The 18,372-nt window shown below is 45.6% G+C and overlaps 1 protein-coding gene across 2 annotated transcripts in view; it reads right to left on the reverse strand.

Moving 5' to 3' along the window:
* The window catches only part of MYO15A (myosin XVA), a 3,541,761-nt gene that overhangs the window by 2,389,566 nt on the left and 1,133,823 nt on the right, over positions 1–18,372 (reverse strand). For both annotated transcript variants that reach the window (XM_069645706.1, XM_069645705.1), the window contains exon 27: positions 14,592–14,687. In XM_069645706.1, the coding sequence (XP_069501807.1) occupies positions 14,592–14,687 (96 nt within the window). The remainder of the gene's footprint in view (positions 1–14,591; positions 14,688–18,372) is intronic.

Below are 18,372 nucleotides of genomic sequence, written 5' to 3' on the forward strand. Positions count from 1 at the left end.
AGGCCAAAGAAAACTTAGAGAAGGCCAGCACACAGACTAAGAGGTATGCGGATTCCAAAAGAAGACCAGGTCCTTCTTATGCAATTGGTGATCAAGTCTGGTTGTCCTCGAAATTACTACCCCGACATCTACGGCCAAACAAGTTGGCCCCTCGGTACTATGGTCCATTCCCATCAAGGAAACTATCAATCCAGTCATACCGGATCAGCCTACCAGACTCCTGTAAGAAAATCCACCCAGTATTTCACACATCCTTATTAAAACCCTACACCCAATCCTCCCGGAAATCCTGCCGACCTCCTCCGCTGGTCGACAACCAATTGGAATATGAAGTATCCCGGATATGTGACTCCAGGTATAAACGGGGTCAGCTTCAATACCTGGTTGAATGGAAAGGATATCCTCCTAGCCAAAGAACCTGGGAACCACTTTCTAATCTCAAGGCCCCTCGACTGCTCAGAAGATTTCACCTTATACACCTGGGCAAACCCGGAGAAACGGGTCTTTGGAGGAGGCATGCTGTCATGACCTACAGAACACGCCCCTTTTGGACTTCCTGGTCCTTGTCTCAACGGGGCTTACTCTCCCTTGTACTCCCAAAATGGCCGTCCACTGTGACACACCTTCCTCGCTCTACACGTTGGACGTAGCGTGTTCTACTAATTGACCACGCCTCCCGTGGCTCTGCGCGTCTCAATGCTATTGCAAAGTAGCGACCAGACATGTGCTCTGTAGCTCGCGGTATTGTTTTCCTTGGTTCTTTCCAGCCTTCCCCATTCCTAGCCCCTTTCCTTCCTTTCTTGATTCCTGGACTCGTGTGCTAGTAGCGCACTCTGTAAATTTCCCAGATTCCTGGATCCTTGTATCCCGGAACCTTGAACGCACGCTGGAGTCGGAAGAAACTCGTGCAGCCTTATTCAAGACCCGATCCTTCCGCAAGAAGGCATCGACCAAGAAATCCAGCAAAGATCGAACTCAGGTGAGAAGGGGGGAACTCCTTGACATAGGATTTATAGTCCTCTGCTCCCTTCCCCTGAGATCTTTATGAGGTTCTGTACCTGTGTCCTAGATTTGGTGAGGGGCTGGGATTGCCAATATTAAGGGCACATGAGCTTACTCTGGGTTTTAGGTGCCAGACAAAGTCTTTTTTTCAGGCTCTCTGTCTTCTATGAATCCACTTCCCCTTTCCTGTTAAAGCAGAGTGTTCCCTAGAAAAGACACAGCCTACTTCCCTGAGATGTGAAACTGATGCTGGGAAATCCCTTAAAAGTCGATTTCATCCTTCTGAATGTGTAAGGAATGCTTGTTAGTGGTAAAAGTGCAACTTTGTATAGCTTGTTGGCTTAGGTATACCAGAGGGACTGGGGGTCACACTATGAGCAACTCTGACAGTAGACAATGGACTGTTAAGATCCTGTCATTCACTTGTGGAAATGCTGTTAACAAACAGTGAACTGGCAAAAATGTATCATTCATGAAAAACGAGGCTCAGAAAGAATATCAACCGGCACTGTTTTTACTCCTGAGTAATGCAATGTTGCAATTTTAACGAAGACTGCAAGTCCTTTGGCAACAGTAACAGTGCAGGTTTTAAAAGTACATTGTTTCAAAAGCTGATGTTGAGTAGTCTATGTGTTTGTTTTTTCTCTCACATGAAATGTGGGTCTGGCTAGTGGCACCAACAGGCCCTTTAACCTCGGTCGGCTTCCATATAGCGCCTTCCTGTGACTGTGCCCTGCCATACAACAGGGAATAAGAGAGTGTGACCTGTGGTTCCTTCGCACACTCCCCCTTGGCCCATCAATATCTAGCTTGGGGAGGTCTTGAGCCACCTTGGTCACCCAACTAGATGTGTCCAGAGCAAAACATGGGACTTTGTCACAATTTCTTTAGTATTGCTTAAGGCAACCTTACAGAATCTAAGCAGACGTTATTCAATAACATCCCACAAGCCATCACAGAATACATATGAAGAGAGGGTCCCAGGAATGCCCCTCCTTACCCCCATGAACCTGACAGGCCGAAGAGCAAGGAACGCTCGAAGTCACTCATCCTTTTTCAGACAGACCGCAAGTGTACCACTGGCTGGCACGTATGCAGGAAGGTATCGCCTCAGACAGGCATTCCAATCTTATCCAGTGCAGATCCTTCCAGATCCAGAGAACCCAATGGAGAGTGTGCACCCAAACACTATAATGGACTGCATCAATTAAGCGTCAAGAAGCCACTGTGTTGACTTCACTAGTGACACCACAACATAGCGGCATTCGTCATGAAGCACACTCGCAGTCCTGCGCCGCATTACACAAACACACATTTGCTTACACATGCTTAAACAGTTCTATAGATAGAGGACGGATAGATAAGCATACTGTCAAAACTTTTATTATTTTTCTCATTAGCCAAATGCAGAAACGCAGAAACGCAAGGCAACAAGAAATCCTGAGAAAGCTTGCAGATGCTTATGGCAATTAACCCTATGGGGCTACAGTATATATGGAGCCTGGTAGGATCACGTACGACTAACTTATAGTTAACATAGCACAGTAGGAGCATGTAGAAATCACATTATAAGTCTAAGGAAAATTACAGAAGGCCTCAAGCCACAGAACACGAAACAAGAGGAGCAGACTCAGGCTGCACAAAGTGCAGATCAAGCTTGCAGCCAAGCTCAGAGATAAAGAGTCACATTTCAAGCTCCAGACGACAAGGGACCAGCTGCAGGAAAATTGAATAAATCCTCATAAATGCAGACCCAAGAGCTCAATTTTGTGGTCCACAACCACGTGATGCAGCCGAACTAGACAATGAGCATTCACCTGTGGGTGGAGCACGAGCCATTCTCAGCAACCCAGACACGAAGGTAAACAAGTGTTGCAACGTGGAAATGCACTCGCACAGGCAAAAGGTGGTCTACTGCCAGATACAATTCAAACACATAGTTATTACACATCACCTTGAAGAGGTGCACAGGTGGCTGGGAATCGAGTTGGGTCCCAGGTCTGGGGAGATCAGCTGCAGACATTCAAGAGATAGAAATTCAGGGATGGATGGCAAAGGGCAAGGGTCAATGGTAAGCCCACGACTCTGCAACAATGTAATAGATCGTTTTTGGGGACGGGGCAGGTCAGCCACTTGACATGCAATGTCCAGTAGAATAACCTCTATAGGGGATAGCTTTATGTGTTACTACTCTGAGCACCCAATCAGTAGTTGGGATACGTTTTGGGGAAGGGCCCAGGTGATGACGACATGTAGCATCAAAACTGGAGAGCACACCTTGTAAAGATGAGATGTACTGAAGAATCTTGATTGTCTTGTATGATCCCTGTTGTTTTTTTGTAATAAACCACAGTTCTAACTTACCTTGGCTGAGTCCTTCGTTCATTCTGGGGAAAGGGTTGTTGGGCCCTTGGGAGACGAACGAATCCCCAGAAGACCTCTGGCATACACCTGCTGTGGCGTCTATGCGTGCTGTGCGCTACCTTGAGTCTGGGGCATCTGTGGTGACTGCAAAACTGCGGTATAGGTGCTTGCATCTGTGGTATCTGTGTCATGGGCTGGTGTGGCTGTGGGTATGCACATTGTGCCGGCCATTGTTGTTTTGCTTGGTCCTGTGTGTAATACTCGTCTTGTTCCCCTTGGTAGGCTGACTGGTATTGCCTCCCCCATTCTGTTGCATCCCCCTGCTTCTGCACACTCTCAAAATGTGCCCTATCGGCCCACACACCCAGCACTGTGGTGGCTCCCTCCCTTTCCATTGATAACCCCTGAAAACTTCCCTGGACCCTGCTGCGCCTGCTGCCTGTATCCTCGAAACCCTACTGGAAATGGTTGTGATGTATCTGTGGCCCATACCCGTGTCCTCTGGATGGCCCCCCTCTTCCTCAAAACTCGTGCTGCATGTTTCCCCGCCCTGTGAATCCTCCCCCGTGGGTGGCGGTGCGTACTGTTGTTGTGGTGTCCCCTGTCCTTCTGCGCTTGTTAGTACCATCCCTTCCAGGGCGTATTTGGACAGCTTCCTTTGCACTAACTTCGCTTCCTCTTGCTTCCTTTCCTTGCGCTTCTTCCTCATATTTTCTTGCAATAGCCTGCAATGGTGTACTATCGTAAGCTGTATTTCCGGACATGGTTTCGCCTCCATGCCTACTAATTTCATAAGCTGCTTCTGTACGGGTTCTGGCAACCCTGGGCACAATATGTGGTAAAATAAAGCTACTGTTTTGTCCCATGGTTCCCGTATTTCAAGGCGCCAAAGCTCTTGAACCACTTGAATATAGTGTAAGGGGTCTATATCTTCCCCATCTTGTGGACCATAATCGCACTAATGTCTGATGTGCCTGGGTATTGCGTCCTTAGAGCTTGTCATACGGTTGCTCTGCAATTTGCAAACGGTGAACCATCATGCGCCGTGTCCTGCATGGTCACTCCTGGATACCCCGCCCATCTCCATACGTCATCAGCGGCCTCCCCGAGAATCGCCGCTAATAGTCCTTTCACGTCTCCCACTGCTAATCTCTGTCCCGCAGTAATTCTTTCAATTTCATATATCCATTTCCCCACACCCGTGGTTAACAAGGGTAGACTACATCCCACGTTTTCCTTGTCAATGTGTTTCCATGGTATATATTGAGGTCACACCCTCCCTTTTCCAGTAGGGGCAGCTGTGTAAACCCTACCTCTCTGCTGGCTCCTCTATTCAGTCTAATCTGCTTGTCGGCTTCTCTCATGTTAGTGTTATGCGTCTACTGGCGCTCTCAAGTCAGTCTTGCACAGATATCTGATCCCCCCGTGTTCCTAATTTCCGTACATGCTATGGCCATCTCCCCCTTCCTTTGTCCTGGGAGATCCCTAAGTTTCTCAATGTATTGAATGCAAGCTGTCAAAGTTGTGTGATGCGGCTATGGTCTGTGGCGTCCGATCGTCCCTATCATCATTACTCATCCCTGCATTCCCATGTCACACTCCTCTCTGCGCTGTCCCCCGGAGACCTTTGCTTCAGTCACCCTCTTTCCTCGTCCCCACTTCCCCCAGCGTCCTCTTCCGAATCTGTTTCCATATCGCTGCAAAAATAGTCCACGAAGCTCAGTCTCTTAGAGGTTGTGTCTTCCCCAGGCGTCCCTCTAGAGTCGATCAAGTCTATGCCACCCCTATCCCCATAGTACCCCATACCCATTCTGTCTGATGGGGTAGTGGTCCTGCTGGGCAGGATTGTGCTGTCTGCCCCTTTGTTGTCTACCGTGCTCATTGCCCACCGTGCCCCTGTGTCTCTAATTGCACGCTCCTCCTCATTCCGATTGCGCTCGCTCATAATCCGTTGCCACTTCCTCTGTTCCCTGTCCACTAACACTTGCTTTTCCTTCTCATCTGCTTCCCTTCGTTTCTCAATCTCTTCTTGCTCCATCCTCCTCCTCTCTCTGCACTCCCTCTTGCGTCTCTCTTCTGCTTCCCTCTCTCTTCTGTCTACTTCCTTAATTATTTCTGCCCAGTTCTTTGCTTCACTGCTTCCCTTGAGGCCTTCCACTTCCTTGGTTGCTCCCGCTGCCTCTGCAGTCGTCTTCCAATCTAGCTTTAGGAGAATCTGTCCCCCTCCCCACTCATTTGTGGTTATGCCCTAGAGCCCCACCTTTGTTCCCTTCTGCACCTCACTTTTTAATTTAATTTTTAATTTAATGGATTCGTTTATTACAAACTTTTATTTATTTCACAATATGAAGAAGACTGAGACAAGAAAAAAAGGAAACAAAAAGAACCAAAAAAAGAAGAAAAAAAAGACTAAAGAAAAAAGAAATATAATGTACAAGTTCATAAACCTAAAAGTCTGTAAGGCTCATAATTTCCATCCAGAATTGCAGGACTCTGAAGATTAAACACTTTTGCTCCCCAATGATCACGACAGTCCATCTTTCCTCCATAGTTAAGGGTGTTGCATCCGGTGGCAACAAGTCTCGATATTTTCCTTTTACGGAGGCTAGTGCATCACAGACCATTATAAGATGGTGTAAAGATTCTTGTTGCAATGTATCTTTACAGAAATGGCAGGTAATGGTCTGACCTGTCAGTTGTTTGGTTTGTGCTAGAACAGATTTGGTAACAGATTTAGCCTCAATCTAAGAAACAAATCTCGAAACCTTGAACATGGAAACAGCTGTAGATAGGAAGGCAGTTGATTCAATACATGGTTTTCCGCTGGACTGTTAATGGAAAGTTTGTAGTGCATTTTCAGCTCTTGGGTCTCAATTCAGTCATTCCATTGGATTTTATTCTTGACTGACAAAGGATGAGACAAAGGATGAGACTTCAGAGTTTCAATGGAACATTCTAGAGCTTCGATCCATTGAATACAATTTGCCTTTGAGTCGTTCAGTATCGCATTGTGACTGGAATTCAGTCTTGTTCTCAAAATGTCAATTGGAGGCACTTTATCATCAACAACAGTTTTCCAAAAAAAGTTGAGAGATTTCCACAATACCATGGAGTGGATTCATTGAAGAGCTAATTTGAATCTTATCCGTTGTACTGGAAAATATTGTGCAAGAGAGAGTAATTTCCTCCAGCAGGTCCTGGATTCACCATGTCGGGTTGAGTGTGGCTTCTCCCCCTTAAGTCAGTATTGGCACTACTTTTTGGCGATAGAAGGCGATGACTGTGCGTACAGAAAATGTTCCATATTTTGTATGCAGGATGAGGCCTTGTCGACCTAAGGATCCTACTCTCGCTCTCAGGACTACCTCCCACTCATGCTCGCTGATACTTGAATTAAGCCACACTCCTAGATATTTAAGCGTTTGGACCTGAACCAGTTTGTTGGAGCTCGAGAATAGGGAAAGATCTCTCTTCTTGGCTCCTTGGTGGCAAGCAAAGGTCATAATTTGCATCTTTGTTGTATTTATTGTGAGGCCATTTTCATCGACATAGTTAGCTAGGGAATTCAGTCTTATTTGGAGTCCAATTTGAGTCTTATCGAGAAGGACCAGATCATCTGCGTAAACCATCCATGGTTCTGCAGTACTATTCAAGATCGGGGATGTGCCCTTACTGCTTCTTGTGTGGCCGCTATGTCAGAAATGTAAAAGATGAATAGGGTTGCCACCAGAGGACAGCCCTGTTTTAAGCCATTCCACGTAGCTATTTTGTTTTTGGTGGCCCCCAATGCTGATATCCTCACCTGAATCGAGGCGTTGGAGTAAAGAGCTCGGATGGCAGCTAATAGATCTGGAGGGCAATTCCAAGACAGCAGTTTTTTCTACAGATTATCACGGTTTACGCTATCAAAAGCCTGCTTTAAGTCTATGAAGACGGCATACATTTTGTTTTTAGACGTCAACGCCTCTAGCTTCAGTAGGTTCAATATCATCAGGTTGACATTGGTGCCTACACCTTTGACAAAACCGGTCTGCCGAGGATCCCTTCTGTTGGTTTGAATCGACCAGGAGAATGGAGGCAAACAGTTTCCCCAGTGGGTCCAGTAGAGCTATTGGACGGTAGTTTGGAGGAATCGCCCTGTCTCCTTGTTTGAAGATTGGAATCAGGGCCGCGGTTTTCCAAGTGTCAGGGATCTGCTTGGTTTCCATAATCACTTTAAAAAGGGATTGGCAGAGGTCAGCCCAGGCATCAGGGTGGGCTTTCAAGATTGTGTTGGTCCGGCCATCAGGGCCTGGAGCTCGGGGTGAGTTCAGATGTCTGATTTGGGTCAGTAGCTCGTCTCTATCCCACTTGAGATGCCAAATAGTTCAGCTGGGATCATCAGAAACATCTTCCCAGTCATGTATCTTTGCGAAAGGTGATGTAAAATGAGTCACCCATGCTGTTTCTGAAACATCAGAGATGAATAAAGCAGCATGTTTATTCTGCCCATTCAAGAGACCCCAGAGAGCTCGGGTATTGCGCTGAGCTAGTGAGTTGAGCATACATTCGGCGTCCCATTGGATGTGGAGAGCTTTAGACATTAGGAGCCAGTTCTAATAACTTTGCTTGATTTTTTTTTCTCGCCTCAACCGCTCTTCTAGCAGGAAAGATCGCACTTTCCTTAGCTCAGCTTGGTAGCATTTCCTTTCCTCAACGAACTCTACATGATAAGCATGATCATTGTTGGAAGATATTTTTGGTGCTTTGGGATCCGCAGTTCAAATAAGGGAATTAGCAGCCATTCATAGTCCAATCTCTCAGTTCCAACCCTGGTACTATTGGTGAATTTTTCTGTCAACACTGGGCCTTCCTCCGGTTTGATTCGTAACCTATTTTTCCCGTTATTCACATGCAATGTCGGCAGCCTACAGAGAGATCTTCTTGCTTCAGGTTCTTTCTAAGTAAGTGTCAGCATCCGATGATCACTCTTGGAGGTCGAGATGATCTTGAAGGTATCTAGCGCGTGGATCAGTGGCTGCGAGGTGAAATTATAGTCGAGGTAAGCTAGAGAGTTTCCCTTTCGCCAGGTCAAGATCAGTGGCATGTCTTCCCTCAACTGGCCATAGATTAATGTGATATTCATTGCCTGTAGTTCTTTCAACCATAATTGGGTCTTCGAGGGGAGCATTCCTATAGGGATCAAGGCTCCTGGAATCTTGAATAGGTGAATGTTCAAATCTCCACACAAGATGAAATTCAAGACTTTATAGCAAAGTTACAGGTCTTCAATGGCTGAAAGTAGGGTGTCGATGAAAATGTTGTTGTTAATACCTGCAGGATTCCAATACAGATTACAAATTACTAGGCCATTATGGATTTCTTTATTCTCACTGTCTTCACTAATGATGGTGATCTGGATAAACGGGTTGGGATTCAATGCCTATAGCATTATCAGATTAGATGCAGACTTCACTAAGGGTCAGCAATCCAGAAGAAGGTCGAACGGAAGACCTTGAGATTCATATACTTCATGTTACCGACATATAGTGGTTGATTTCGAAACCATGTTTCCTGTAAACAAATAATGTAGACGTTTTGAAGTTCCAGATTTCCTTCATTAATCAGGTGGGAAAAATCCTTGTGTGTTCCACTAACAGAGCTTCCATGGCGATGTTTCTACTATTCATGATTGCTAGTCATTCTGCAAGGCGTGTGGAGTGGCTTTTGTAGAGATGTTCGCATAAGACCAACGTATAGGAGCATTTTGGCTCTCAGATTTTTTCACTTCTTTGAGTGCAGTTGAATCATGAGAGTCAAATTTTATCATCAGGTGTTGGATACTCAGTTCTTTTTCAGCCTTCCCTTTGGGTTGACGATTTTAGGAACAGTTTTGCCAATCAATCTCTCGATGATGGAGTGGATCGCACGGTCTGGTTGTTTCCTCAGATTTCTCTTCAGCCTGCTTAAGGTTAGCTCTAGGCAGTGAACGGGCAAGATTGAATCCGAGAGGCAAGAAAGCATCACTTTGGTCTAAAATAGTCAAGTGAATCCTGCTAGAGAAGAGATGTAGTATTATCCAATCTGTCCTTGCTTCCGCCACAAATTCAACGATTTTAATGTCCTTTGAGTTGATATTTTGCAGTTTTGGCAGGTAGTGAAGCAGCTTCAAGACATTTGCATGGTTTAATATCAAACCATCTGATGATTCGACTATTCGCTTAATCACTGATGTGTAAGAGAAGGAGTTCTGTCGTGGATAATCGAAGTTAGGTAGTTTTCTTGGATCTTTGTTTGATGTTGAGAGACTTGGCTTAGTCATCGATTCCATTTCCTTAGGTTTCAATGTTAGGAGTCGTTTCTGATCAACTGTCAAAAATGTCATTCCACGGGAAGCCGGTAGGACATCATAAGGTAGTGACCTGGGGCCGGTGTAAGCATTCTCTTAAATGGAGAATTCTAACTCATTCTCAGATATTTCTTCGCAGGAAAGCTCAGTATTCAAAACAGATGCAGGACTTTCTACAGCTTCTTCGTCAGTCATGTAGACTGAAAGATTCAGTAGGATGTTTCTTTATTCCACTTCGTCATTGATTGAAACACGATTGTCATATTCAAGAACTTCTAATTTCTCTGAGGAGTTTTCTTCGATTATACTCCTTGCCTTATTTTTTGGACATGTTTTTAAATTCAATTGTGGGGTTTTAGGTTTTGCAGAAATGCCCGCGACCCATTGGATCAAGGTTTAACACATCTTGGTTGATTTTTCGTTTTTTCGGGCTTGGTTTCTTTGTTAATGAATCTCTTGCAACAATCAGAGGCAGATGTTTTTGAAAACTAGAAAAGGATTCTTTTGTCGATGCCTCTTGGTGAAATGTCAACAATGGATTCTTTTAAGTCATGTGAGTTTCCAAACTCTGTAGTTTTTCCAAGGCCAGTGAATCCTCAGTGGCAGACTGCTGTGGAGAAAGGGCCCTGGCTGCTGGTTCCAGCTCATGTCGGGTTTGAGACAAATTTGATCCAGGACCTGTAGAGGGATCAGTTGGAACCTGCTTCACAGCCGCTTGTGGCAAATGAGGAAGCTCTCTCCCCTTCGCTCCCGTTATGAGTGAACTAGTTCTTTTCACCTGATTCATCTTTCGAGTTGTTAGTTTGGAGGCAGTTGTCTCGCTGGCATGTTTGTTCTGAGGTCGGGAGCCTGTCAGAGGCATAGATTTGTTAGGGGGAGCAGAGAGAAATGGGTTGTCCGTCTCTGTAGCCACAACATCTTTATCATTTCCAAAATTGCTGTCATCATTGAAGACTTATCTATCTGCTCCTGTGCCTACTAAACTCAACAATACTAGACAATACTAAACAGTACTCTATAATACTCAACGATGTCCTATACTACCCTCACACCCCCCGTCACTTTCTCCCTCCCCTTAGTTGCTGTATGTCTGGGTCAATACTTACACTGCGTGATCTGCTGACGCTGTTCGGCTGCTGCATCCTGCAAAGCTGCCACGCCACCTGTCTGGTCTGCTGGACCCCTCGGTGACCGCTAGCAGGATATTTCCCAGGCTGTCTCCTGATGGCCTTTACATGGGGCACGCGTTACTCGTTGTCTCGAATCCCGAGAGGCGTCCTACAGTCCTCCAGGCATTGCGGCAGGAGAGTCGGCTTTGTGCCGGACGAGCGTAGCTGAACCATCACCTCTGCTACCAACTTGTTGGGATAAATACCAGGTATGCCAGAGGTCATCTGGGGGTTCGTCCGACTCTGAAGGGCCCAACAACCCTTCCCCAGAATGAACAGAGTACTCAGCCAAGGGCAAGTTAGAACTGTGGTTGATTACAAAAAACCAACAGGGACCATACAAGACAATCAAGATTCTCCAGTACTTACAAATTTACATGGCGTGCTCCCCAGTTTTGAGGCTACAAGTCATCATCACCTGGGCCCTTCCCCAAAACCCTATCCCCACTACTGATTGGGTGCTGAGAGTAGTAACACGTATAGCTATCCCCTATAAAGGTTATTTAACTGGCCCTTGCATGTAAGGTGGATGACCTGCCCCGTCCCCAAAAACGATCCATTACATTGTTCCATAGTCGTGTGTCAGATATATCAAAGTTCCCCTCTACTTCTTGTGTATAACTGTCTCCATACACCGCCTCCTCCTCCCCTGCTTCTTCTGACGAACTCTCTTGACGTGGATCCTTCTTTCTTCGATCTCTTCTTTTCTTTCTGAAGAGGTATGGTCTTCCCCAGAGTGAAGCCACAATGATGCCTTCGTAAAAGAGGCAGCAATGGACCGAGTTCCGAGAGAGTCCTCAGAGAGGAAAAAGCCAATTTGGCAGAAAAAACCTCTTGTGGAGTTTGGAAGGCAGTCCCTGATGTCCGGTGGGTATGCTGATAAGTAACGTCTCTAGTGGTCGGACGCGTAGGTGGACCCGACCTCCTGAAGGGGTTCAAAAATCCTTTACTGGTACTTTGGATTGAAGGAAGAACCAATCTCTCCAGAGCAGAAGTATGCAGGACACCGTGGAGACCGGAGCCTCAGGTAAGCATAAAACCGGGGAGAAGGCAAAGAAGGAGAGCAAGGGAAGGATAAGGAAAGGAAACCGGTAAGAAGGAGCAAACCCCAACCGGCGATAGGAAAAGGGAAGGAAAGCAGAGACCGTCAAGCAAGGCGGAGGCGAAAGGAAGTAAGAAAAGGGAACGGGAAAAACAAAGGCCGACTGCGGAAAGCACCGCGAAGGCCACGAAAGACAAGAAAACAGCAGGGTAAGGACCGGGAAAGCTGGAGCGAACAGAGCAAGAGTAAACACAGCAAGAGCACCCAGATGCGCAAGCAATAAGGTTGCAATTCGAAGCGTCGCCGAAAGGGCCGTGTTTTAAAGGCATGGAAAACAAACACAGACAAACAGCTAGAATGCTGCATCAGGAAGTGAGAGAAAGAGATGGCACCACTTAATGGCCGGAAAACCGCCAAGCCTTCCATAGCCTCCATGAAGGAAGGCACCTTACGCGCGTGACATTGTGGTCTTGCCATTGGCCCTTGACCTTTGCCATCCATCCCTGGGTTCCTGTCTCGTGATTGTCTGGAACTGATCTCCCCAGGCCTGGGACCCAGTTTGGTCCTCAGCCCTCTGTGCACCTCTTCAAGGTAATATGAAAATTACTATGGGCCTCTTTACAACTGTGCCGGTACGGAAACAACGGTGCTGGTAGGCTTACCAGCACCGTTGTTTCCGGACCAGCACAGTACAACTCTGCGGGCGGGTGCTGTCCCGCCCGCCAGACCTGCTGGGCAGGGCGGCACCCGCTCACAGAATTCTCACGGGAGCACCAGCACCGTTATTAAGTCTGCTCCTCTTGTCTCGTGTTCTGTGGCTTGAGGCCTTCTGTAATTTTCCTTAGACTTATAATGTGATTTCTACACGCTCCTACTGTGCTATGTTACCTATAAGTTAGTTGTAGGTGGTCCTACCAGGCTCCATATATATACTACACATAGTACCATAGGGTTCATTGACATAAGCATCTGCAAGTTTGCTCAGGAGCTCTTGTTGCCTTTCGTTTCTGCGTTACTGCATTTGGCTAATAAAATATAATAAAAGTATGTATATGTATTTGTCCTGTATCTATAGAACTGTGTATGCATGTTCTTCATGTACGCAACTGTGTGCTTGTATAATGCAGTGCAGGGCTGCGAGTGTGCTTCATGGCTAACGCTGCTATGTCGTGATGTCACTAGTAACATCAGCACAGTGGCTTCTTGGAGCTTAATCGATGCAGTCCATTATAGTTTTTGGGTCCACGATCTCCATAAGGTTCTCTGGATCTGGAAGGATCTGCACTGGCCATGGTTGGAATGGCTGTCTGAGGGGATACCTTTCTGCATATGTGCCAGCCAGTGGTGCACTTGGGGTCTGTCCGAAAAAGGATGAGTGACTTCGAGCGTTCCTGATTCTTCGGCCTGTCAGCTTCATGGTGGGGAAGAAGGGCATTCCTGGGACCCTCTTCTCACATAATAATAAACCCCACATAAAGAAATGCTAGACATTGTAGAATCCTGAACTGATATGCCAGACCCCAAAATAATCCAACAGGAAACAAGTATTTTAGCTAACTAGTTCTACATTAAAGTACTCGTAGCTACCATAGATCAAGGAACAGAAGCTCAATCTGACAATCTCATTAAAGCAGGAGAAAGAGTATCATTATCTGCGGCCCTGCCTTCTGGAATGATTTGCAGCACGAAATAAAGACCATATCTAGCCTGCCCATGCTTAGACGGCATGAAAACTGTCCTGTTTTAGGAAACATTGCCTCCTCTCATAAAAATGTCAGACCATGTGCTCCAAAGAGGGTTCAGTCCCATTAACTCCTTATGGTGGATGTAGACATTATCTGAAGCAAAAGCTCATGTATCAACACATGCAGCAGATTAATCAAATGAAGACAAACACATACATCAACCCAGTGCTGCAAAGTGGCAGAGAGGCAATACCTATGATGCTTAGCAAAATAGATAACTCTATAAATAAATAAGAAGCAATCTTATATGCAATATCTAGAAAGTTATAACAGGTAATAGTGACGTTTAGCAATAAGCTTTGTAAGATCCCCTAGAATTCCCATCAAAAGCCCCAATTAACACATGACCTTCACATACAGACTACATGATGTCCAGGCAACGTAGTGTCTAGTAGGTACAGTTTTTCCAGTTCTGTTCAATAAGTAGCTTGGCCTGTTTCTCCTAAATTCCTAACAGACTCTGTGAGATCTTGATAGCTGATTGCATCGAGTGATGTTGTATCCTCCTCAAAATGATGAGTGACTATACAAGATCAGTATCAAGAATGCTAAGAAGCCGTCTGTGAACCTCTTTGACAGTGTAAATGAGCTATACAGGATACTCCATAATGCTATGGGAAGCTGTGAGATCCTTTCATAACCCAACATAAAGTTGTGCAAGATTTGCAAAGAATCCTACCTTTTAGAAGTGAGCAGAGGTCTTCCTAGAATCCGATCTCTGATCATGCAGTTTATACAATAAAATAGTGTATAGGCACTTAACCTTATGAGTGACAACAGGTTAATTCTGTTTGAATATATGAAAGATTCTTGTTAACAACCAGCAGGATTTATTCACAAATACCTGTTTGAAGCTAGAGGAGCTCTGGTGGCAGTAGGACAGAATCTGTGATTTGTTGAGGCTTGACATGGAGTAACAGAGCATATAAAGTTCTACCTACCAGCTTAAAGAGGCTGATGGCTTCGGGTCTCAGGTCATCCTCCACTTGAGTCAGAGCAGTTCCCACTGGCACTGTGAGCATTCCAAAAGAAGGCTCCTGCAAAGTTATAAGAAACCCCCACATTAGATGTCTAGCGAAGGCCTCTCTGAAGTGTGCATGCACATTAAAGTCAAAGGGGCACATCAAATACATGCAGCATCAAGCACACACAGCAATCTAACCATTATTAACCCATTTGGATCAGGCTGAACAAGAATCAATTACAAAAATATGGATAGAGCCTACAAACAGTGCTCAGGACTGTGAACTGCTTTGGATGTCTAATGTATTACAGTAAAGCATGCTGTTGTCACCCTCAAGATGTATCTGATACTCTAGGATTTCTCTCCAGGGATGTCAATGTGCTTGGTAAACTTTCTCTCTATTCATCAGACATGCTACAAATTAGCAGGTTAATTAGAATAAGCCAAATATAGCAAACGCTAGCCTTATGACTTTCTTATAAATCCTATAACAAAGCTTCCATCTATGTGATTCACATCTGATGCAAGCCATCTACATCCAACCATAAGGCTTGGATGCCCCTTTGACTTGTTTGTGACCCCATATTTGGTTTGCTACTTGATGGCTTGCCTTTATTCTATGTGAGCTGTCTGGAACCCCATGACATATCTACTAGCCGGTGGCAGACTATCACCAAGTGGCGTTTCTACACACTTAAGACTTGATTGCTTGCTTTGCTATGACATACAAGATATCCAGTGTTTGACTTCTCTGTGATGTTCATCCCCCGTTCCAGGGGCTGGAACGGGGGATAACAGCCCGGCAGCCCAAGAGAAGCGAGGGCGGATAACGCAGGCCCCGGCCATTATGCCCCATTCCAGCCCTCGAATGGGGGATGGAGGCCATTAGCACCCTGGGGGCTTATAAAAAAGGATTTTCCTTCCTACAACGGGACGTGCGCGGTGTCCCGCTGTAGGAAGGAAAATCCTTTTCCAAGGTGGCTGGCAGGGAAAGGGAAGGCGGGGCTCCGTACAGAGCCCATCTTCCTTTTCCATGGCGGCCAGCGGATGGTGAAGAAAAGGAGCGGATGCGGCGGCGGCACCAGCGCCACCGAAATAATGTTAATGTTAATGTTAAAGGACATTTGTACCGCGCACTATCACCACCGGAGTGGTCCCCTGGCACTCTGGCGGCTCTGAAAGAGGAGGGGAGGTTTAGTTAGTGAGAGGAGGCAGGAAAAGTGCAAGAGAACAGTGATGTGCTGTTGCCGGCCTCAGCCCGGTGGGTCCGTTGGCTGGGCCTGGGGTGTTTGCGGCCAGTAGTCGTCGTGTAATGTTGTGCAGGACTATGCGTGTTTTTGTTTTGTTGCTGCAATGTAGTGAAGTTTGTGCGGTTTGTTTTGCTGTAGATTTTGGTTGTGTTTGGTTTGGAGTTTGAGAGGTGTATGCAGAAAGGGAAATTGTTAGTAGGGTTGGTAAGTTTGCGTCTCTATGCTGAATTCAGGCGCTCGGCTTGCGCAGTCTCCCCTGATGCGGCTCTGTCCTGATCTGGGTCTGACTGGCATACAAGGTTCCTTACTCCTCTGGCCCCCACCTCTAACATGCTCTCTCATAGCTCCCCTTATCCTCCCTTCATACTCCTGTGGCCAGTGCACCTGCCAATGTCAACCTCTCAGGTAGAGTGGTTATTGCCAATATCTTGACAATTCCACACCACTGTGGTACCTGGCGGTAACTAAGGGACGGGCGAAAGTGTTGGTGGGATTGTCTGGGGGAGTTGGCTCAGTCTTTGTGCGTGCCGCCTGTGTTCCAGTCTTTCCTGTGTCACCCGTCCAGGTGCCGTGGGAGCTACCCTCTCGGGTCGGGGATGTCTGTGTCCTTTCCGGATTAGTCATCTTTTTTCCAGTTTCAGTTTCCAGATTTAGTCTGTGGTGTTGAAGAGCCAGGTTTTTAGTGATTTCCTGAATTTTAGGTGATCTTCAGTGTTTCTTATTTCTTTTGGGATGTTGTTCCAGTTTTTTGCGGCTAAGTGGTAGAAGGAGGTGCCTCCAAGTTTTTTCTTAAGGTATGGTTTGAGTTCCAGGCGAATTTCGTTGCTTGATCGGAGGGGTCTCGTTGGTTTGTAGACTATTATTTTCTTTTGTAGGAATTCTGCTCCTTGTCCGCTGATTGCCCTGTGCGTTATGCACATTGCTTTGAAGGTGATGCAAAGTTTTACTGGGAGCCAGTGTAGTGTTTTTAGGGCTGGAGTGATGTGGTCTCTTCTGGATAGTTTGAGGAGTAGAAGAAATGGAATGTTTAAAGGTAACACTTAAATTGGTTTTAAAGGGTTGGGTTGAAAGGAAAAAAATGGACGATAGAGACACATTTTTCTAAGGAAACTCATTCAGTTTTATATTACAGGCGGGGAGAAAGAGAACCCTATATATACCCGGAGAATTGGCGGCACTCGAACCTATGAGCAGAGAGAAGGGTCAAGGGACCTAACCAGATGCCCATACACAAATGTGTCTGCTGTGCAGTTTTGACAGTGGACAAACTCCTGTGAAAACTCCCATATCGTTGAATGGACTAAGTGGCCTATGCAGTGAAAGTCCCAGGAACTTGCTGCAAAGCATGCCTAAAAAGAGGACAAATACGACCGGACAGACGATCTATGGAGTCCAAACCAAGATGATTCGGGTGGAACAAATACACAATGAATAAAGAAGAGAGGGACAATCAACGTGTAAAAATACAAATGGGGAACCAGGAAATATTATGGGATGGGAGCGATGGAACAAATGTGGAGTATAAGCCACACGTGAATAAAGTGTGACAAACAGGCTGGTGGATTACCTCAAAGCATGATCTTCTTTCAAATTCTCATAGTGGCTGTAAAATTATCTGAGGCATATAGTTAGTTTAAAGTTAACTGGGTAATAGAGGTGGGATTTAGATAAAAGTAAACAAAGGTATTCTTTAGGGATACATACATGTTTAGACTAGGAGAATATAATGTGTTAGTACTGACATTGTAGAAATGTTGTAGGATACCTCCCATATTAAAATAAATTATAGGTGATTATATTTTTATGATATAAAAAAGATAAAAAAACAAAACATAACATTTGTACGTTCAATTACAAATTACAAATGCATATGTCATCCATCATAAAAGTAAGAAAAATGACACCTAACAACAAAATACAGTGATTCCAATGCATTTGTGTTTGATATCTGAACACCATGATTACAAGCTATTTCCTTAAACTGTATAACGTATAAGACAGAGCACATAATTTCTCACCTGCAGCAGATCATGCCATTTTTCCCAATTTCAAAATTTCTAACAAAACATACTGATAGTTGTTTGGATCAATGCCACTGGAAGCCCATGATTTCGACTTAGTGGATCTTCCACATGTATAGGGAAAATGCAAATTATATCCACTTCAGTTCTAGTTCATTGGTGTTCTCCAAGGCCAGAGCCATCAAGAAGTTTGCAGTTGCAATTCTAATGCTGATGGAAGGTGAGGCACGCCTCAAGTGGAGGAAGCCTGAATGGTGTTGTCGTTTCCAAGACACAAGTAATAAGGTAAGTCAGGGGTTGGTGGGAGAATATAAAATGGGACAGAGTGTGGGAGGAAGATGGCGGTGGGGAGGGGAGGTGGTCAGCCGTCAGGCGGCTTGGATCACAGGCTGGTACTGGCGGTTCAAGCCTGCATTCATAGCCACCTGATTGGCTGGCTCCCCCCGCTCGGTTGCTAATGAAAATTCTTCTCTCACTCACGCTTGTT

This window comes from Ambystoma mexicanum, chromosome 2p (assembly GCF_040938575.1).
Source record: "Ambystoma mexicanum isolate Mex_15411 chromosome 2p, UKY_AmexF1_1, whole genome shotgun sequence".
NCBI classification, from domain to species: Eukaryota; Metazoa; Chordata; class Amphibia; order Caudata; family Ambystomatidae; genus Ambystoma; species Ambystoma mexicanum.